General features: G+C 40.0%; 1 protein-coding gene across 5 annotated transcripts in view; it reads right to left on the bottom strand.

Annotated features, from left to right (window-relative positions):
• NFYC (nuclear transcription factor Y subunit gamma) overlaps positions 1-18,263 on the bottom strand; it is a 63,533-nt gene extending 45,270 nt beyond the window's left edge. The window contains exon 1 of one of the 5 annotated variants that reach the window (XM_060020285.1): positions 18,131-18,263. Coding sequence is in view for 2 of the 5 variants with exons in the window: in XM_060020262.1 (XP_059876245.1) it covers positions 4,185-4,200 (16 nt within the window). In the remaining 3 variants the exon portion in view is untranslated. The other 4 variants (XM_060020280.1, XM_060020270.1, XM_060020262.1 and 1 more) reach the window with 4 other exon arrangements.
• Positions 18,264-22,737: the final 4,474 nt, after the last annotated feature.

Genomic DNA, 22,737 nt, shown 5'->3' with positions numbered 1-22,737 from the left:
GAAGTGCCCATGTGCCTACCTCCCTGAGTCCAACACCCAGTTAACTGCCTTCCTTCATTGCTAAGCCAGAAGAAAAGGTCTCCCCTCCTCTGAATTCTGTGTCCTTTGCTTGTACTTTCCATAGCAGTTTCATATACTTGATATACATCACCTGTCTCCCCTATCAGATTGTTAGATCCTGTAGTAAAATTTTATTTGTATACATTTTTAAAATCTCCACATAAATGAGACATGCATGCAGGTGAATTAGTGAAAGAACTATAAAGCGTCCAACTTTAGTATTTTCTCAATGGCAAGAACTATATAGCTTAGGTAGATAAAGGAAAAATTCATTGTGTCTGGATATTTCCAGTCAAGAGGGTCTTCTCTTTAGTTTTCTATGTAATTGAAACTATGGAGACAGACCAAAATGACAGTACCTCCAAGAAAAAAAGGATAACCAAGTGAATCAGCACTGCTGTTTGCTGTGGTTATTTTAGTCTCCTTTCTTCCTCTGAACTAAGGAACACAAGGTCACAAGCTATGTTATGCCACTTTAAAGTTAAACATTTACAAGCTTATTTTTTTCCTTTAGTTCTGCCTTTACACTGGAATTTACCTTCATTTCTTATCCTCAACTGCCCTTTTTCACTGCAGGGTGTAGAACTGTAATTTAATTTATAGTAAACACTCTTAGAGAAAAACTTTTGGTCAATTACTGAACAGTGGAGTCTGGCTTTGGGATGCCGAGGGGAGTGACAAGAAGATAAGGGTGATAATGCAAATAGAATCTAAGTTCTAAAGAGCCAGGCCCAACAGAGGCAGCAGAAAGAACAGAGTAAAAAGAAAACTAAGCTTCTGGAAAATGCAGACATGAGGTGGATACCATCCAGCTGTGTCTACTATAATTTTCAGTCACAGTATACCTCAGGACTTAAATATAACATAAGTTACATAATTCAAATTCTTGTTGTTTCAATAAGCTGTACTTTTTGTTCAAATATATGAAAATGGTAAAAAGAGAAAAAATTTTAAATTTCAAGTAGATTATGCTCTACCAGAGAATATGCAAAATAAGAACAAAAATCAAACCTACAAGTACCCAAACACACACACGTGCAGATACATACTACTACTTTGCTGGTAGTAAAGATTAAAGTTAGCATAGTTAAAATATTATTTTGGGAGTATACAGACAATGATTTCTATTTCAGTCTTGTCAAATCCTTAAAACGATCCTGGGATCTTTGTTTATTAAATACAGGTTGGCTTTAAGGACACACTCGAAGAAGCAGGCCCAAACTTGTTTGGGAATTAGCTTGTTCTTGAGGTGTGTTAACAACAACAAGACTAACTGGCATGCAGGTGTTGTATTTGTGTACCTTAGTTTACTTCCTTGTAATGCATATAAGTGACCCAGCTCTCTGGGACAGCTTAGCCAGCTGGGTACAATTAGCTTCCTAGCTTATTCTCAGCTTTCTGAATAAGCAATTGGCTGAGGCAAGAGATCTTCAGATCCCAAAAGGGACAGTAAGTCTGCTGCCACAGAAGACTTTCTAACCACCAGACTCCACATGAAGACTTCTGAACCTCTTCCATGGCCCACTTTCTCTCTGTTCCTTCTGTGTTCAAAGAGCAAACCTGTACAGATGTACCAAAAAGGAAGACAAATATGAAAAATAAGAAGTAAACACGGCCTAGAGGAATAAAAGAAACATAGAATAAACTAAGCAGGAGTTGAATCTCTGACCAGCCACTAAAAAGGCCAGTCATTAAAAAGCTGAAAGACTGAGACAACTAACCTCTCTGGGTCTCAACTTCCCCACTTTACAACAAGGGAACTAGGCTAGATCCCTAAATAATTTCCATTAGGCTAACTTAAGACTATATAAACTCTGTATGCATATTTTATTGGGAATAGGGATAGGCAAAAATAACTTCTTTCACTAAGACGACCGTGTATAAATGACTAGCTTTAAAAATGCTTTTTGGGTTACTGGAACCTCCACAAAAGTATATAGCTTCTTTAAAAGGAGACCCCCATCTTGTTTTAGGAACAAAAAGTTCCCAGTGACCATGATTGCTGTTTTCAAACATACACATCCCTGAACTAGAATTTTATCTGCAGAGGTCAATGCCAATTTTGCCAAACCTTATTCCATCTTATGATTCTTTCAATGCACAGAAAGGAGGCAGACATCAATGCTGACTGACCATGCCTGAGAGGAAATTACTTAATAGGACAGGAAATCTAATAGATCACAAAATATCCACTACCACCACCCCCAGTGGGGGTGGGGGAACCCTAAAAATAGATGACACCAGGCATGTAAAATGGGTGAGAAAGAAACCTCCATGGGTTCCCGCCATTTACCCTGGAAATGTATCTCACAACAGGTATCAACTGTGAGAAATGCATTCCCGCATTTATATTTTGATGAGACCAAGTATTTTTTTTTTAAGTCTTCATCCCAACATTTATTAGCTTACTACTACTTTGCAAGCTAAAACTACCTCCCAAGTTTGAAAACTGACAGAAAAGAGATCATATGACCACAAAGCAAACAAAAAGTGGCTCCCATTTACTTTATAAATATTTGGTACACAAACTAAAAATGTTAACCCCTGCTTGGTAAACATCTGAAAATATCACAACCTACCTGCCTTATATTGCAAATCTTAGTATCCAATCAGAACAGGTTCCTAGTTTTTATTCTGGGAGGTTCCTAAATCTAACAAGGGTTTTAAAAATATCAGTGTTCTCATTTCATCTTGTTCTAGAGGCCCTTAATTTTTGACAGAAGGGTTAAAATTCTTCCATAGGAATCTTGGTAAAGGAATGTTTGATGGTCTCAATGTCTGCATTACACAGGGTCCTGTCAGCATAAACAGGTATATGCAGGTGAAAGTATGTGAAACCAGATTAAAAAGAGATGTACCAGGTTTAAACAAACTATTTCGTAAACATATTAAAAGAATGGCATTTTCTTTTTGATGTCACAGCTAACTCCATAAGCATTTAACCCCTAGTTTAGACTAGTAACAGCTAACGTTAATGCAGCACTTCACAACTTGCAAAGCACTTTGACATACATGATCTCATTTGAGACTCACCACTAAATAGAAAGGTGCTATTTTTAGGTTCCATTTTTACATGTGAGGAAGCTGACACTAAATGGCTGACTTGCCCAAGCTCACAAAGCTGGTGATAGCTGAACACAGGTCTGCTTTTGCTACTGCACAATGCTGCCTCAAATAATGTAATCAGAGTAAACAAATGCCCAAATCTCAGACCCCATCTAAGTCTCCCTCGCCAACACACGCACCCACCCTCCAGCCTAAGTTATAGTTAGCTGTAGGTCTTTGCTCCTTATGGAAGTAGAGTTTTCTTCATTTCTCTGGGAAACATTTATTTGGCTAAAGTGTTAAATGAGGAGATCATATTAACACCATTCAACATATACTGGAAAATATCTTAGTCACCAAGGGCTCTGCATAGGCATGCCTAGGTGCACTTCCCCAGGCAGTAGGGCAGATTCTCAGAGTCCATGACCCTAAGAAGGTTAAGAACCCGGGCTAGAGGCAGTAGCTACATATCTTTCCAAGAAGCTAAATCCACCAAGTTCTTAATTTAAAGAGTTCTATCTAGGCCTCATTCTGTGAGCCATTTACCTTCTGCCTCCCCCGCTCCAGGCCTTCTCCCAGGGCCAATAGGCTCATTCAGTATCTACAACTGTTTTTTAAATCCCATTATTAAAAACTGGAGTAACTGGTAACATATAGATCAATGACTTGTAAACAATAAATTTAAAATAATTAACTGTTAAAACATAATCTTTAACACACATGCCTTTCTCTTAGGACTTAACTTCCCAGAATGACCGTTGCCTTTTTTTTTTTTCCAGAATGACTGTTTTCTTACCATAAGCATTCCAATTTCCCAAAAGAAGTTTCACAAACATAACTACCTTGAACTCCTGAAATACCATTCTTCACTAAGAACCCTCTAAATTACATAGAAGACAAGGTAGCATGCAAGGAATTCTGAATCTGTTAGGCAGTTCACTCAACTATCATACCAAAAAGGATTTAAATTTTTTTTGCTGGGGGGAGGGAATGAAGAAGAGTGGGAGAGAATGAATACAGCCCCATTGTCTTATTGCTTGAAAACTCCTAATTTGAATCTATAACATATTCCTACTAACCACTGGACTTGAACATCAGAAGTACAGCTTCTTTTCATCTTAAATAGAGCTTTTCAGTCCAAATCTGCATAAACAAACTTTGTCCTTCAATCTTTCAACTCCTCGGCAGTTTTTCAAGGTCACTTTTGCGAACAACGACAGAGGCCTGCATCTAGCAACTTTGACTGCTACACCACTCCAATTCCAAGAGCCCAAAATCTAAACCCCTATCGATCCTCTCAGGTAAATCCTTTACTCAAGGGGAAGGCAAACCAACACCCTCCAAACTTCTCCTCTAATAGGGCCTGCTCCTCTTCCCCACCCAAAGGCTGAGTGCTGCCAGTTCACTGCTCCATACTGAGTCTGCTGCAGAAATGTTCCAATGACCTTCATTCCATATTTGCAAATAAAAAGAAAACAAAGAACTGCTTTTTCAAATCAAGTGTATTATAGAATACATGGAAGATTTCACTATTCACAAGAATAGGCTGGTTACCAATTAGCCAGCAACCTACATTAGTTTCATATCCCTAGAGAGGGAAAAAAAAATACCAAGGGCAAAAGACAGGGTGCCTGTACTCTTAACTTTCCTATTCACAAACTGCAGGTAAATTAGGATTTTAAAGATTTCATACAGAAAATGAAAAGCGTTTTGCTCACATCATTTAAAGGAACCAAATCAACACCTGACAAAATGTGTGAAACTGGCAGAAAAAGATCTGCTCTTGTCACTGCCAATATAGTGGAGATGTTTCTAACCAGCATTATAAGCTAAAATGTGCATTTTAAAACAAAGATTTTTAATTAATCGGTACTTATTAGAATCTAGAAGCAGACAGGTAAATCAAAAAAGTTATGGGAGAATTTCATACTGGCATGTGGGCCTTTACCATTAGAACCTGCATCAGTGCAAATCATATTTTCACACGAATTTAGAACAGCAATGGTGTTGCTTCCACCTCTGAAAACACAAATGTCAACAAAGTGCATGGAAACAGAAAAAGTCTTACAACAGCTCAGCTTATTCTGTAGGATAGCTTCAGTGCACTTGAACAAAGGAAAATTATTTGGAAAACAGATAAGTTTACCGAATGCAAAGAGAAAGTGCTTTGCTTCTGTGTGCCCCTGAAAAATGATTAGCCTTTCTTCATGTACCTGCTCTACTCAATACTCAACTAGGAAAAGAAATCCTAGTTGAAGGGCATGCAAAATCTAAACAGAGCAAGGTATTCTAGGTGCACCAAAAGGTATGCATGGAATGTAAAGTGGCCATTTTCTGAAACAGTGCAACTTGTCTACACTCTCTGAAGCTAAACAGTTTCTACCATTTTAACACAAAACAAAGAATTAAACTTACCGGGAACTGCATTAATTTTACATGTAGTTATTTATATCTCCTCGGACAGGGAGAATTTAAGTCACTCCTATCCCTCCCCCCCAAAAAAGGACGGAGGAAACAAAAGGCAGCAGGAGATGCAGAAACCTGAGTCTGGAATGTCCAGTCCAGTGAAAACCCGAACAGCTGTCCCCCCACCCCCCAGCAAACTATTCGCCATTTTTCTTTGTCTTTCAGCTGACCCCTGCCTCAGTGAAAAACTCCGAGGCTCCAATGAAGCCCTGCAGCCTCCTTCCACTTTAACAGTCAAAGGCATTCAATCTAGCATGCTATTTGACACCAAACCTTGCCTCCAGAGTGGTCCCATTGGCTGAGCTGCTTTATCAGCTAAGAACACAAAACCATGATTGGCTGATCACGTCATCAGTTACCTCCTTTGTACACTTCCTGTTTTAAAGTTACCTTGAGAAGCAGAACAGGGGTCAGATCCAGACTTCAAACTACGAGGAACTTAAGGCTTCAAAATGCCTGGCAAATGCACACAGCAGATGCACTAGGGCCACATGTGCTTCCAAAACAGAAGATACTGAAAATTTAGAATTGTTCTTAAAATCATGCGAAAGGGTTGTTACAGTTCCCACCCAAAGGATTTCTTATTGGCTGTCAGAGTTCCATTTAAAAAATTTAAGGTAATTTAACTGCTGCTGATTGGCCATCAAAGATGTCTGTAAGATACTGCTACAGTATCCTATGGCAGTAAACCAGAGAAGCAATGTGCACAAGGTCGGAAAGTTGTGACTTAACTATCTTCAGTTTTCTGTTAAGCATTAACAGAAGAAGAAAAAGAAAACTGGGTGGGCTAAATCCAATGTCACCAAAGAAAATACAGATTCTTTAAAGTAACAAAGAGTGATATCAATGGTCATACAATGGTTTGCAAGATTTCTGAAAAGGCATCTATCATTATGTCCATGGTAATTTTAAAAGCACACATTAGTACCACAACAAATCACTTTATTTTGAAATACAAACTAATCTAAATAGGAAAATTCTGGGATAATGTATGAAGTTAGTGACAGGGACAGTGGCATTTTCAAAAAGTCTACCAGAACCCAAGAGGGAAATATAATGATAAAGGGGGGAAAAAATTGGCAAAGATGAGTGAACATCAGTGAATATATTGTTTAAAACACAACAATATAGTTTGATAGATTAATTTATTTAGGGTGGTTATAAAATGTTGCTGATTAGCTTTTAATATAACAGTTTTGATATCATAGAAGATAAACTTTTCTACCACATTTTCAAGAACAAGCAGCAGGGGTGATCTCAAGAGAGATTATAAGTATCGTGGTTACTGAAGACATTCTGGGGTGCTGAAGTTTAACCAGTGGCAGTCAAAGACTTGTTTATGGATTGTGGGCCCAACTGTTTAGGTTTTAAGAGAAGCCTCCTAATATGGTGAAAATCAGTTAATATATATTCTTTTAATATTCAAATAGAAACATCTCACTATTACCTGAGGCCTTTAACAATCTCCTTATATATCTGCTTCCTCTCATCAAAGCAAAGTATCCCAGGACTAAACAACACAACTGTTTTGCCAGGCAGATGAGATCTTTTCTAGAAAAACTTTGGTTGATCTTACATGAGAGGTCATTATAGGCATATGCAGAGATCCAGCAGGTCACTGAAATAGAGGCAAGGCAGACTGTCCAATCACTTTGCCGTATTAACTTCTCTTCGAGAAAGAGTGAGGTGCAGAGAAGTTAAGCAACTGGCCCCTAGCCATTCATCTAGGAGTCAAACTCAGGTCCCATTTAGGGTGGTACTCTTCCCATGGCACTACACTGCTTATCAAGACATGGAGCACCTCAGGGCACATCCAAGGAAATTCTTAGGTGTCACATACAGTCCTTCATTGGTATCTATGGGGAACTGGTTCCAGGACCCCTGCATTTACCAAAATCTAAGGATGATCAAGTCCCTTATATTAATAATACTGTTGGCCCTCTGTATCTGAGTTCAGCATTCACAGATAGAAGCTGACTGTATGTATAGGTAGCATAAATCATTATACCCAACTTCACTAATTTAAAAATTACAAATTTGACTAATGTTTAATTTGATATGTTGGTTAGAGATCTAGCTAAGTATCTGACAAACAGCACTCTATAAGTTGATACAAATTTTATTACTAAACTACTAGAAACATTTAACCAGTAGCAAATCACTTGTATAATTTATAAGGACTTGAAACAACTAAATTATTAAAAACACTATACATTAAAATATTAAGGAACTGCATGGCAATTTCACTATGGCATCTAAACAAGAGCTTAGTTATGCTGACAGGGTGCACTGTTGGATGATTCCTGAAGCTACAAAGAGCTACAGGTATTGTAGCTCTTTTCTGAAAAGTTTAGATCACAGCTTCTGAACAGCTACCAGACTCGAAAGAGAAGGCAGAAAGCCAACAGGCCAGTTGTGTGCCTTATTCACACTAGAGCCTCTCTTAACCTCATAACACTGGGGGTCAAATCAGCTGCAAGGAAGCAAAGAAGCTCCTTTGAAGGGTGGGAGGCACAGGAATATGGAAAACATGTTCACATCACTGATCATTAATTAGTGTCACTACGGCAAAACAATAAACACTTGGAAATCAGGCAGAGCTAGTTTCAAATTCTGATTCCTCTACTTATTAACTCTATGACCCTGGGCTAACCCTGAGCCTCAGTTTCCTCATCTTCATATATGGATATCACCATCTATATCACAGAGCCACTGTAAGGATTAAATGAGCCAGCATATATAAAGTATACTGTACTGTGTCTGAATAAGCATTGAAAAGAAAAGTAAAGTACTAAAGGTCATCCAATCCAAATTCCTTGCTTTACGCAGCGGTTAAGATTCAGAAAGGCCTAGCTCCTTAGGGCCCCAAAGCTACCACAACACAATGTCTCTCTTCTATCTCCAGCATACCCTGCAACCCTGCAGAAAGAAACCCCTGAGCCATAAAGGGCAGTACAGGAGGACTTCCCAGCTGCTACTAAAACTCTTCCCCAGTTTTTATGCCAGAAATCCGTGCCTTTCACCACCAATCCTGGCTGAAGTCTGATTATTGTTCCAAAAGCCTACCCTTTGACTCTGCTTTTGATGTACCAGATTAAACCAAACATGTCTCTTGATACTTTGTGAAGGTCTTTGGCATACTTTTTATTAGTTCTTGGTAGTTTGCAAGAAAAACACTTCAACCCCTATTTCTCATCAACAGTCACCTTAGTAGAATTCAAGCCACTAGTGGGAAGATAACTCAAATTATCCTAGAATTTCCACCTGGCACTCTCACTTAGGATAGCTTTCTCTAGCTTGTCATTACGGTGGACTAAGAGCCTCATTGGATCTCTGCGGTTCTAACTCATATTCTTCCCCGGTCCTGCATCTCAACAGCCCTACACCAGACAATTGCATCATCTTGCCCTCATAAACACCCTGACACAAAACGAGTGCATGTGGTTACATGGGTCAAGCTTTAATGCTCCCAAAGAAGGCAGGGTGGGAACTGATGCGCTTAGTCAGAAAACTGATTTTGAATCACAATTACCTACTTACTAGCTGTATGACCTAGGCTAAGTTACTTAACCGTCTCTGAGCTCACTTCATGTGTAAAATGAAACAAGTAACATTTCATTTTCTTCATGTAAAATGAAAAAATAACACCAACTCACAGAAGTGTTGAGGCTTTAGTGGGTTAAAGCACTCAGCATTAATACCTAGCATGTGGTAGGTATTCAATTAATATTTAAATATACACTTGACTATAGCACCTATCATATAATTACGTTTTACCATGTCTCTATTACCAGAGGAAGGCTTCTTGAAGGCAGCAACTGTGTCTTATTTATATCTACATATATCCTCAGTGCTCAGTACAGAGATATAAATCACACCTGACCTTAGCCATAGTGTCAATGAAATAATAGGGAGTAGTGGGAACTGATGAAAACTGGAGAGTGCATGTCTCATCTAAAGGGGCAGCTATTGGGGAATTCCCTGGCGGTCCAGTAGTTAGGACTCAGCACTTTAACTGCCAGGGCCCTGGGTTCGATCCCTGGTCAAGGATCCCACAAGCCATGCGGCGCAGCCAATGGTGGGGGTGGTAGGGGGCAGCTAGTACTGAGCTCCAACTGATGAGGGCTATGGAAGAATGCTGGTCCACTGCGGTAAGAGCTTCAGATTCAATAAAAGAAGCAAAAGCCAGATCCTGGACACAAAAAGTTGATGCTAGCATAACCCCTGATATAGCATCCTGAAGAATGACTAAAGAACCAGAGTTATGGCAGAAGTTGGCCTCAACCACCATGGCAATTCCTGCCAAGGACAGGGTCTTGCTCAGTACCCCAGATTACCTGGTCTTGAAGGTTACACTGTATTCCAGCAGAAGCAAAAAGAGCAGCAAAGAAACTGGGCTCTTCAGCGGCCTGAACATTTTATTGATGGTGTCCTTAACTGACCCTTTTGGACTAGTAAGCAAACCTGTGGGTCCCAGGAAATATCATAGAAGAGAATCTCTAGAGAAAAATGAACTTCTCATATGTTGAGATGGGGAAACGAAGCCATATTCATTTGACTACTAAATTTGTTGTGTGCCTTATTATATACTAAGCTGATGAGATGGATGTATATAGCAGTTTGGTTTGCACTTATGTTGTTATAAGTTAGTGGGATTGGGGTATTTTTTTTAAGAACACCTTTAATCCAAGCGGCCAGAACCAAGCAGCATTAGTATTTTGGGTTATACTTTTAGAAGTTTTTCTCATGTAAATGAGATGTGAGGTTGAGTTAGTCCCCCCAATATTAGATAATACCATACAAAAATACTATACAAACTGTTTTGTAATCTTGTCTTACTTAAATAATGTGAATAATTTTCCCTATCAAATACAGACCTGTATCATTTATAATAATTGAATGATATTCCACTGAATGGATATAATTTTTTAATCAGTTCCATATTACTGAATAATTTCAATGTCTTCAATTTTAAAATATTGTAAATAGCATCACAGAGAACATCCATTATGCCCATTCCTTGCGCCACTACCCTTATTATGTTTTCCAGAACCCTTGCAACGGCTTCATAAATAGTATCGTTTTGTCTGGTTTAAAAAAAAAAAAAAAAGAAAGAAAAAGGAAACCAGATTGTTTAATGTTAAATCTTTCCATTTTCAATTTTGTTTCAATTTTTTTAAAAACGTATAAGCAGATCAAAGAAAACTGAGGGCTGCCGGATTGTAACTTCTGACCCGTATCCTTCACCTGACTTGGTTCTGAACAACTATTAGCTATTTAGCAAATCAAAATCACCTTCAAGGTTTAAAAAAAGGTATGTCGACACATATCTTAAAGTATCTGACAGATGTTCTGAAGATAATCCCCAAAGAAGTCCCAGAAACATTCTGAGCAATGATAACATCGTTAGAATAAGGAACATGGTGCTGGTGCTCAGTAAATGGCTGCTCAATAAATAAACAAATAAAGTAAACTAATATATGAGACCATAAGTGGATTATAAATTCTGAATTATTTGTTTTTTAAAAATAAATTATATTCTCCAAAGCATAAATGAAGACCAATGGATGGTAAACTACTCTAGAGAGACCAGTAGTTAATAATGCATGTAGAAGGACAACACAGTGGTTGATGAACAGCAAATGCTCCAAAATATGGAGGCTGCTACTATTATTACTGTTATTGGCAACGGGACTAGATGGCCTTTGAAATCACATTCATCCCTAAGAGTCTATGTTAGTTTGGAAACATATCTTATATGTTCCCAGGAAAGTCCCTTCCCACTAACGGCCAAACTATGAATCCTATACAAAAGGATTCATTTTTTTATTCATAAACTCTCTACACCAGAATTACTCAACTGGGCTCCACTCCACAGCAGTCATAACATGAAATGCTTATTAGGTGTTCTCACAAACAGGGTTCCATGGCCAAATAAGTTCGAGAAACAGTGCATAATGTATCCTTTCTCTTGAAGAGTTAAGGTATATGAGCACAAACGTTCTCAATACTAACTCTGCAGAAAAGAAATGCATTTCACATTGCCCATTACTTTGTCAAGGATCCTTTTTTCATCCCCAGAGGACACTTATTAGCATTGTATAAGAACTAATGTTCAATGGAACAGCTTGGGAAATGCTGCCCTAAGCCACTTACAAATTTTAGGGGAATGAAAGGAAGACCACAGGCAAGTCTATTCTGGTCAGAATGGTCAGTTTATTCTTCAAAAATGGTTGGAGTTTTACACACATTATGGCATTTCCCTTTTTAATGAAAATGACATTAAATATCACCATAAATAGCAATCCTCTGCCTCTCAAGTAACTGCCAACCGAGTATGCTTTGCTTCTTAAAAAGGCCCCAACTTTGTCATTTGATAATAAGCAAATTCTAAGCTACTTACCTTCAGGGTACAATAATAGTTTTTGACAGTTAAAAATGACAAAAATGTTCAACTGTACAGATTGCATGTACTTTCTTTTTTCTCTTTTAAATGGACAGGTCATGCCACTGGTGAGGGGATATGTTTTCTTAACACTGGGCAAAGAATCTCACTTCATATAGATAATGGAAAACTTGCAGCTCCTGAGGACAGAGTTAACAGTAATTAGGGGATTTTGAAAACCTTCAGTAACTCTAACAAATTTAAGCCAATGATAAGATATAAAATATTCTATGCTCCAATATCATTTCCTATGAGTCACTGAAGCATTTACTGAAGCACTGCTCAAGATCACTATTTTAGCTCATATTCATGAATGCGTTTAAGAATAATTCTTGAATCTGATTTATAACAATACACTGTTGATTTTAAATGAGGGTGTTCATTTAAATAGGACACCTTATATACCTTGAACATGAAGATTTGAACCTTTAATTTAAACCTATTCTACTGGAAACATTCAAATGCAAAGGTTAGACTAGTCCCTCTCTCTAAAAACTGCACCTTAAGTTTATCCATCAGAAAGCTCTCACTGTATAAAAGAAAGTATAACGGATTTAAACGCTACCTGCAGACAAGTAAGAACTTAAAACAAAATGGAAAATATAACTCCCATGCTGAAAATGAGTAAAGAGATTACCTCACTGCTATCAGGTACATCACTGCTAAAACATGGAGAGGTGTGGGAAGGATGCAGCAAATTTTGCAACCTGGCAAAAATTTCTGCAGGCAGGGAGATTTTTTTCCTGAACCATTCCACAATGTTGTCTTTCTGCTTACTTCAAAGAAAATGTTATCCAGGTGACTACAAATCAAACTTACAGTCCTACTTCAACGTACTATTTCTACAACTAGAAAAAATTTCAAATGACTATACTGTAAGTCCCTTCCCGGACAAAATGATAAAACCGGTTGTTCTGATTTCAATTATCATTGCTCAATGAATAATCATTGCAAATATGAAGACTTTTTCTTCTCATCAGAATCACTACCATTCAGCACCTGGGGATTAACAGAGGGGATCAGGAAACAACCTAACCCTGAAACAAATGATCCTACGACTTTGCGGATTCATAAGTAATACTGACCTCACAGCGGTCCACTAGAAATCAGCTCCTAAACCACAACAGTACAACTAAATTAGACTATTTCTTTCATGTCAAGTGGCTCCCCACCCACCCCCGCCATGTAGAAATCTTACTGTACATAACAGAGCAGATAATTACAAAGCCTCCTCATCAAGGAAGCTCTACTTGGCTGTCAGGCAGATTTTATGCTATTCTCAAAAGAAAGTGATGTGTTCTCTCACTTATTAAGGTCCATTCAGTGACAGGCACCTACCATATGCTACTGTATTCATTTTTCAGTAAGTACTCTATAAGATAGGTATTATTAACCATTACTTTACAAAGGAAGAAACTAAGGCTCAGACAGGTTAAGAATCTGACCCCCCCCCCCGCCCCCCCACGGAGGGTAAACACCTTACAGAGACAGAATTCTTTCCCAGGTCGGACTCCAAGGTCAGCAACTACACTAGCCCCTCCCAAAGGCACTTTTTGGCCAAAGTATTTCAAATCCATTTCCTCCTACAATTAATCTACTAATATTATGTTAGGTGCTTTGAGTCTCTGTGGGAAAATACTAAAATGACCTTGTAGCCCTCCTAACTAGTCACAGTGCATGCATGCAAAACTGAATAAACAAAATGAAAAGAGAGACTGTAAGACATCAGATAACTCACAATCAGTTTGCTGTGAGCACAAGGAATAGAATGGAAAAGAACAACTTGCTGGCTAAGGAATGTTCTTCTTAGGTTGTATGCCTGAGGCTGGAATGAACCTCAAGGAGGTCATTTGTGACCTTAATAATGTCCTCTGCTATTCTCCCTCCAGTGAATGAGGCAAACTTGTCAAAATACAAAAGGTGCCTTAGAGTCATCTCTGCGTCAAGTCAACGCTTCCAACAGGAGAGGAAATGCTGTCCAGTGGAATGAGCACTAGCCTGGGAATCCAGTAATCTGGCATACACTTGGCTGTGCCCTTACATAGAAATGACCTTATCAAGGTCATCACACTCTTCAGGGCCTCAGTACAAAGGGTGTGCCTGAAAGAACCAAAGGTCACTTCCCGAGCTAAGATATAAGAGTTTTTCTTTTTCTCATCATATTCTATGGTGTTAAGAGAACACTGTTTAAGGGAGTTCCCTGTGGTCCAGTGGTTAAGAATCCGCCTTCTTCTTCTAGGGATGCAGGTTTGATCCCTAGTCAGGGAACTAAGATCCCGCATGCTGCGGGGCAGCTAAGCCCACAGGCTCTAGAGCCCACAACTAGAGAGCCCTCGCAACCGCAACGAAAGATCCTGTATGCCCCAATGAATATCCTGTGTGCCGCAACTAAGACCCAATGCAGCCAAATAAATAAATAAAATTTTTTTTAAAAAAAGAGAAAACACTGTTTAAGAGTAAGGGCTTCAAAAAAAAAAGAGTAAGGGCTTCACAAATTGTGTAAGAATTAAGAGTTACAGACTTATGTTTGAATCTGGGCTCTGCCACTGACTGGCTATGTGACCTTGAGCAAATTACTCAACTCCTCAGTTTCCTCATATGTAAAAATGAGGGTGGTAATAGTACCTATCTCGTACTGTGTGAGGAAAATATATATATTTATACCCTTGCTGGTTCAATGTAAGCACTCAATAAAAGGCAGTAACTATGACATTCCTGAATTTTATTCATATATCTTTAGTGGCTCAGTACCTCTGAACTAAGAAGTTAGAGAGGGGAATTTCAAAACTGCCTCAAAAAGACACCTACCATGGCCCCACATTTCACTCTGCTTTCTCTGTAAGTGGAGATAAGGAACCTTGAATCTTTTCTAGTGCCATGAATCAGTTTTGCCCAAATGGAAAATGTGTAAGCAAATGAAGTAACAATTATTTGTTATAAGGATTAAATAAGATGACAGACACAGTCTGTAAAGTACAAAGCATTAGTATGATTTCTGCCTAGAAGACAAAGCTGATGTTCACAAGGTTTTAGTATAAACTCAGATCTACTCAGACCTCCTGAGAGTTGAAGATTTCTAGGGTGGTCAGTTCCAAATTATATCAATAACAAGGCCCAGCAATCGGCCCTGGGTTAATGCAGAATGTACATGGGCTAATGTAGAATGAAAGTGTCACTGGTGCTGAAGAACAACCGCCAAGAAATGCTTGCTGAATAAAAAAGATATTTATATGTATACACTTGTTTTTACAACCTCGACCAGATTTGCTAAAAAAGAAACTAAGTTATGGATGCCGTAACGGTCTTCATATTTGATTAACTTAATGACTAAGCCAAATGAAGCTGAGATGATCAATGTACAAAATGTACAGCAAGCCCTGTTTTCCCTCATACTTTTGACTCTATCTTCCACACTGCAATGTAATTGCAAACATGAGGGAGGAGACCCTCACCTAATCATATCAAGACACAAAGGAGTTAAGACTTCCAATTCACTGGTCTCCCCTTGAAACCTGAATTATTTAAAAGTTTCCATGCAAAACTGGAATTGCAAATATTTTGTTGTAACCAGTTTTAATTTTACACATCATTGAGGATAAGCATATCCTAGGATCACCCCACAGTTTGAAGAAGGTACTAGGTTTTTAGATAGGTCCCAGTATTTGGGGACAAACATCCTAAAGAACTGGTGATGTTTGAAAAAGCTCCCCAGTGAGCTCTTTACACTATGCACTTGGTAGTTCCTCACTGCTTGGCATTAATCATTTCCATATATAGAAAGACTATGTCAGCAACATTCTGAACCCTGGTTTTAAAGGATGCAGATTCTTAAGCTTTCTGTACATATTTTCCCCATTATCTACCTGGGTTCAGAAAAACTCCAGCAGTTTACTTTGTAAATCCCTCCCTTCACAATAGAAACCAAGGGATACAATTTAAATACCTAGTTGAAAAAATTATAATCTATATGGTTACCATTCTGTGGTTTGAACAGTACAAAAATTCTTTTTGTAATTATTCAAATAAATACAAATTCTTACTCAAATTCCCCACTCAATACACTCCTAACACCCAGAAGTCAAAGAAAGATGATCCACTGTGAAATATAAAACTATCTGGGAGTTTGACAAGTCAGGCTTATGTTGATAGTATGACATAGTAGATAAAACTACAAGCTTTGACATCAGGCAACTTGGATTTGAATCCCAGCTCAACCACTGAGTGACACTGGACAAGCTACTTAACCTCTCTGATCTTCAATTTTCTCATCTGCAACATGGGGATGATAATGCCTACCTAACAGGAAATGTGTTAAATGTGCTCCAAAATGTCAATTCCCTTCCTCTACCACTTTCCCCTTTTCTCTTGAAAATTCAGTTGCATTCACATAAAACTGAGAAATGTGAAAATCACAGGAGTTTCTTGAAAATGGTATAAAAACTGAAGTGTAACGTCTATCTAAAGCTGAAAGAACCACCTAAGACAGACAAGGAAAAACAAATTAGGAAAACACAGAGGTTTAACAAATGTGTTTCCATGATCCCCAAACCTTGGGAGGAGCAAATGTAGAACAATCCAAGTTACCACAATTCAATGGAAAAGTAAGGTGCCCCCAATAAACTGACTCTAACAACTCTCAATTAGAACAAAAGCTTTTTTTTTTTTGAACAAAAGCTTTTTGAAATATGAACCACAGAGAGTTGACAAGTCCTCTAACTTAAGACAAGATGCAAGAAGCTATGCACGAGCTTATTTTTGTTCCCAGCTGCTTATTTAAAAAAAAAAAAAAAAGTGTGTATGAAGGTGGGTGTATTTTTTAGTCATATATAAAAGGAAATAAATGAGCCAAGATCCAGGATCTCTGTCAAGCGCTCTTCCACTAAAGAGGAACCTAACAATATCCTTTCAAACAAATAATTGCAAAGTATCTGATATTTGCTAAAAAGAGCAGCTTTGGAAACTTGGAAACTCAGCCCTGAACTGTATCTTTCCTAGAACAGTAAAACTTCATGTAGAACATCTCAAAACTAGCAGCACGGTCCTGAGACCCGATAATCTATAACTACTCTCTTAATATAATCCCCAAATCGTAAAATTCCAAAAATGCTTCTGCTTTTTCACTCCTATAGATCTGTCACTACTTAATGCTGTGCCTCCTAGGCTCGGCATTCAGTTATTAAGACCATGCACACCTATCCCATAGAAACCCTCTCTCAGTCTGGGTCTGTTTATTTGCTCCTCACACCACTGCCCAGGTCTGGTAACTACGGACTCCAGGGCTCCACCAAAACCTCAGTGTTTCAAAACCGGGACTCCCTAGCAAAATTCCTGATCTGATCCTATTGTTCGCCGGGTATGTCTCTAGGGCCCTGATGCCCTCTCCTCCTATACCATGCCCTCAGACCTGGCACCCGTGGACATCAGGGTCATTCCCTGTGTTACACTCCAAGTCTAGCACCCCTGGATCTCGAAGATCCTCTCAACCTGAAACTCGGGTTTCAGTGTTTCCAAACCTGGCACCCTTGGCGCTTGCACGCCCCTATCCCGGGCCATGCACGTTCCATGAAGGGTACCTCTGGAATTTGGAGTGCCTCCCACTCCCGGCCATGCACAGGCTACCCACGAAGTACTGGCCAGACCATCTCCCACTCTTCCCCTTTAAGGACTCTAGGCTCGCCCCCAACCTCCACCCCACGCCTGCGCCGTAGGGGGTCATCACCCTGCAGCCAGAGAGCCCCAGACGCGCGCATCCCTACAGTCTCCGATTCCTTCATCACCCCCTAGGCCAGAGCCAGCGCGACCAATAACGTGCCAGGTCCTCGGCCTCCCCGCCACCGACCAATCACGAGCGAGCCCCCCCGCCGTCGCCTTCCGCCAATGGGAGAAAGCCCGCGGGTCGGGCCGACAAGGCGTACGGACCCCACGAGCGCAGCGGCGGCGACAGCGGCGGGCACGGCGAGAACACAACATGGCGGCGGGCAGGCCGCACCGAGCTACAGCAGCAGCCGCGCGAGGGAAGTGAGGTCTCCGCCGAAGGCGGGAAGCGCCGCCCCTCCCCCCGCCGCCGCCGCTCACCTCTCCCCCTTCCTCCCGCGGATGCTCCCGCACACTCACACGCCTCTGCTTAGAAGTCCAAGGAAGAGCAGGAGCCGCCCCCGCGCTCCTGCGGAGTCGGGCAGTGCAGAGACCTGGGCACGGCGGAGGGGAGGGGGAAGCGTGCGTCAGGGAGAACGGAGCGCGCGCGAAGCGGGGGTACAAACAAGATGGCGGCCACGCCGTTTGCACCGTTTCCCCCCTCCCCCTCACCTTCCCCTCCCCCTTCCCCTCGGCGCTTCGACTCCCAGTGTCTTTATTGCGCAGAAGCTTAGTTGCCTGAAGTCTCGCGAGATATGAGAAGGGGCGATGACTTTGTGAGGCGGAATGAGAGAAGAGAATCTTCTGACCCCGCCCCCTTTGGGGGATTCGGGATTCGGAGGCGTTTAGTAGTGACCTGCGTGGAGCGTTCCGCGTTTGTGGATCTCTGCTTTGGTGCGCCAGCTTTTGAATTTTAGGGGAATAAAGTTTTTGTGAGTTTTTTTTTTTTTATTTGGAAGGACGCAGAGCTGGGGGCTGGAGGGCGACGTGGGAATGCCAAATTAAGTGCGCCTTTAATGATAGTTACCAGTACCGTAAAAGAAGGGCTATAACACCAAAACTGTAAAATGACATACTCGAAAATAAAGAGCATCACTTCCCAATAGTGGTCACTTGTTACCTTACGTCGACATGGACATTGCTTTTCTCACTTGAATGCAGTTTAAAACTTTTTAAAAAACAATTGGAAACTAAACTACAATGAACATTATATCTTTTTCATACTTTACTGCTTTAATCTCCACAATTACTTGGTCGAAGGCATCAGCATTATTTTTATTTCACTGGTGATAAAACTGAAGCGCAAAAAAGGTTAAATTGATCAAGGCTCCGCAGCTTAGTAAGTGTTGAAACTCAGTTTAAATAGCCCCCAAACCTGTAGATAAATGCATCAAATATGTATTGAGTAGAATTAGCTACAGGCGCAAAGAGAAGTGAGACTGCTCCTGCTGGTGGTTACCTTGAATTTTACAAATGACCTTACAGCCTTTCTGAGACTTGGGTTGCGGGGGTCCTCAACAATCAAATCAATACACTATTATTATTTCCTTCCTTTGATTTTATGACCCTGGTGATAAAGTAGTTGAGAATAGTGGAATAAACCCTTGACTTGAACTCAGGGAAATCGTTTTCAACTCCAACTGTAATAAATCTCATTTCAGGCATTCAATGAATATTTGATGAATGAATGAACAAAACCTAACTAGTTATAAGACACCTGACTTCACTGAGTCTCGATTTCTTCATCTGTAAAATGATCTAATTCCTACCTCCTGGGAGTGTTGGGGAGATTGAATGAAATAGTATAAGGGCGAGTGCTTTGTAAATTGCAAAAGTGTTATAAAGAAGTTAGTGATAATGATTTTTCAGACCTGAGAAATGGCGTAAAAAATTAAAAACAAACTCAAGAAATAGTATGTTGAGATAGATAAGCTTAGCTAATGGGAAAAAGCTAGCTAAGTCTTTCTACAAATGTTTATTGAGCAATTATTGCATATACTATGCTTGTGAAAGAGAAGAAAAATGTGCAGGAAGCAGCACAAATTAGTATTATTAGTTATCATTCTTGTAATTAAGTATTGACAGTATATAGGGGCTGCAGTCAGTTTCCCTCTGGGAGTGTGGAAATCAGGTTGCCCTCAGAATTAAACTAATAAAAATTTACATAGTAGAAGAAATTAGCTAATGGTGGTAGTAAACATATTTTAACAACTGGTACTTCTCAGGCACTGATCTACCAGATGTGAATTCCAGGAAGGGTCCAAGAGATATCCCTCTGTACTAGGTGTTAACCCTTCAGTTGCTAGTTTTTAAATAGTAGGTCCCAGGGGAGGGGAGTTGTCAGGAAAGTTGGAACAGCAGCTATTTACCAGCTAGTACCAAAGTATTTCAGTATTTTAGTAGTCGGTATTATAACTGGTGTCAGTCACACTAGTACATACAGGCTGAATATTAGTCCTTGCTGTAGACTGTGGTTATCAATATTCTCTGCCCTTCCTTTTCTAAAACCCTCCCCATCTGGCCTGTCCCTAGGAGGTTATACTTCTCACCCTAATGCCATCAAGCTAGGCTTTGTTTTGGTCGGTGAAATGTGAGTAGAAATAGCTTGATCCAGTTCTGAGTAGAAATGTATGGGCCATCTCATGATTCCACCATATTTTTCTTCAGCCCTGAGAGGATCATGTTCCAAATAGAGCTGCTTTTCTAGCTTTGGTCCCAGAATGAAGATGTGCAGAGCCACAGCTGACGCACAAGACATGTAACGTGAGTAAGAAATAAACCTTTGCTATAAGCCACCGAGATTGTTTTAGTTGTTTGTTACTGCAACATAACTTAGCTGGCCTAAACTGGCAAATACAGTTCTGAAATTAGCTATCTGTAGGGGTAAGCCAAGAGCTTAGCTACAAGCATGATCAAAAAATAAACCAGACTCTGATCCAGTTCATATGAAAGGGAATCTCAAGGCAGATGTGATTGTAATTTAATAAACAGAAGCCTAATCAATCTTGTCAACCAATCATTCTGTGTCCTATTTGGAGAGAGATGCTGTGAACCGACGGGCTTAATCGGCCATGACGACTCAAAACAACCCAGTCACAGAGGCAAGCATTAGCATTGTCTTTCTGAGCCCTGTCTCAGTCAGGCCAACCTGGGCATTAACATTTCCTTGTCCGTGTCATCCCTATAGTGGGTGAGAATATCTCAGGCTGCCTCAGCTGAGAAATGCTTCTTAAGATCAATGTTTTTTCCTGGTATGAATCTACGCTCACCCAGCAAATGTATTTCCTGTAGGGACAGAATTTAGCGATCTGTCACCTAGAGGATCCAAGTTCTTTTGATAATTGCATTTTTCATTGTAAATTAATCTATTGGATTCTGGTTTATGTAACTATCAGTTTTTGTGAACTTAGAGAATACGAGAGTCCCCCTGGGAGATGGTTCCATTCTGTGCTTACTATTAAAATCAGGCTTCTGAGTTTGCAAGGCTGAAGACCAGTTCTGGGATGATGGTAAATTCCTTAAAGTTTTGGAACTGTAGAGGGACCTGTCTAGACAACCAGCTGGACTACCTTAAGCTACACCCCTCTATCTCATTGTGTGCCTTCTTTGATCTCAAAGAAGAGCGGTAAGTGCTAAAGAAAGATAAGATTCACGTGCTGTGGGAGTTCAAAAAGGGAGAGATTTCTTCCATTTAGTATGAAATAGTGGGAAGAGTTCAGGAAAGATTTGTGAGGATGTGACATTTAAAAAATGAGTAGAATTAGGGGAAGAGCATGCCACGTGTAGGTGACCACTAGAGCAAATATAGGAAGCAGGGAATTGATGGAGGAAATATAGAATAAGAGGATAAGGAAGAAAAATCATCTGCAAAAATACATTGTGGTCAGATTAAGGCTCTTGGGTTTTATTTTCTGGTAAGGAGAGTTAGTGGTGGAAGTTTTTTTTGTTTTACCTTTTTTTTTTTTTTTTTGCGGTACGTGGGCCTCTCACTGTTGTGGCCTCTCCCGTTGTGGAGCACAGGCTCCGGATGCGCAGGCTCAGCGGCCATGGCTCACGGGCCCAGCCGCTCCACGGCATGTGGGATCTTCCCAGACCGGGGCACCAACCCGTGTCCCCTGCATCGGCAGGCGGACTCTCAACCACTGCACCACCAGGGAAGCCCTGTTTTACCATTTTAATCACTTTTAAGAGTACAGTTCACAGGCACTTAGTACTTTCACATCGTTGTGCAACCATCACCACTATTTGTCTCTAGAATATTTTCATCATCCGATACTGAAACGCTGTGCCCATTAAACAATAACTCCCCATCCTCCCCTCCCCCAGCTCCTTGGAACCACTGTTCTACTTTCTCCCTTTGAATTTGACTATTCTAAGTATATCATATAAGTGGAATTATACAATTATATATTTATCCTTTTATATCTGGCATATTTCACTTAGCATAATGTGTTCAAGGTTCATCCATGTCATAGCACGTACCAAACTTCCATTCGTATTTATGGCTGAATATACTATTCCATTGTGCGTATACAGCACATTTTGCTTATACATTCATCCATCAATGGACATTTGGGTTGTTTCCATCTTTTGACTATTGTGAATAATGCTGCTATGAACATTGGTGTACAAATATCTGTTTGAGTTCCTGCTTTCAATTCTTTGGGATACATACCCCAAAGTGAAATTGCTGGATCATATGGTAATTCTATGTTTAATTTTTGAGGAGCCACTATACTGTTTTCCACAGCAGCTGTACTGTTTTACATTCCCAGTGATAGAAGTTTTTACACAGGGGAGTGACATGGTCAAAACTGTGTTTAAAGACTATCTGGCAGAGATAACAGGATGGAATAGGGTTGCAGAATGACCAGTTAGAGACTTCCACAACATATCAGACAAGATGTAACAAGAGCCTGAGCACATATGTAGCAGTGAGAATGGAGGGAAGAAAATACAATTGCAGCGGTGATATTGCCAACGTAGGATTGGAAGGACTGGACTGTTAATCAGCTGCTGTAGGGGTGGGGATCAAGAGAAATGAAGGTGTGTAGTATGACCCCCAGGTTTCCCACATGGGAGGATGG

Source organism: Delphinus delphis, chromosome 1 (genome assembly GCF_949987515.2).
Source record: "Delphinus delphis chromosome 1, mDelDel1.2, whole genome shotgun sequence".
Lineage (NCBI taxonomy): Eukaryota > Metazoa > Chordata > Mammalia > Artiodactyla > Delphinidae > Delphinus > Delphinus delphis.
This window is presented reverse-complemented; position numbering and strand designations above follow the sequence as displayed.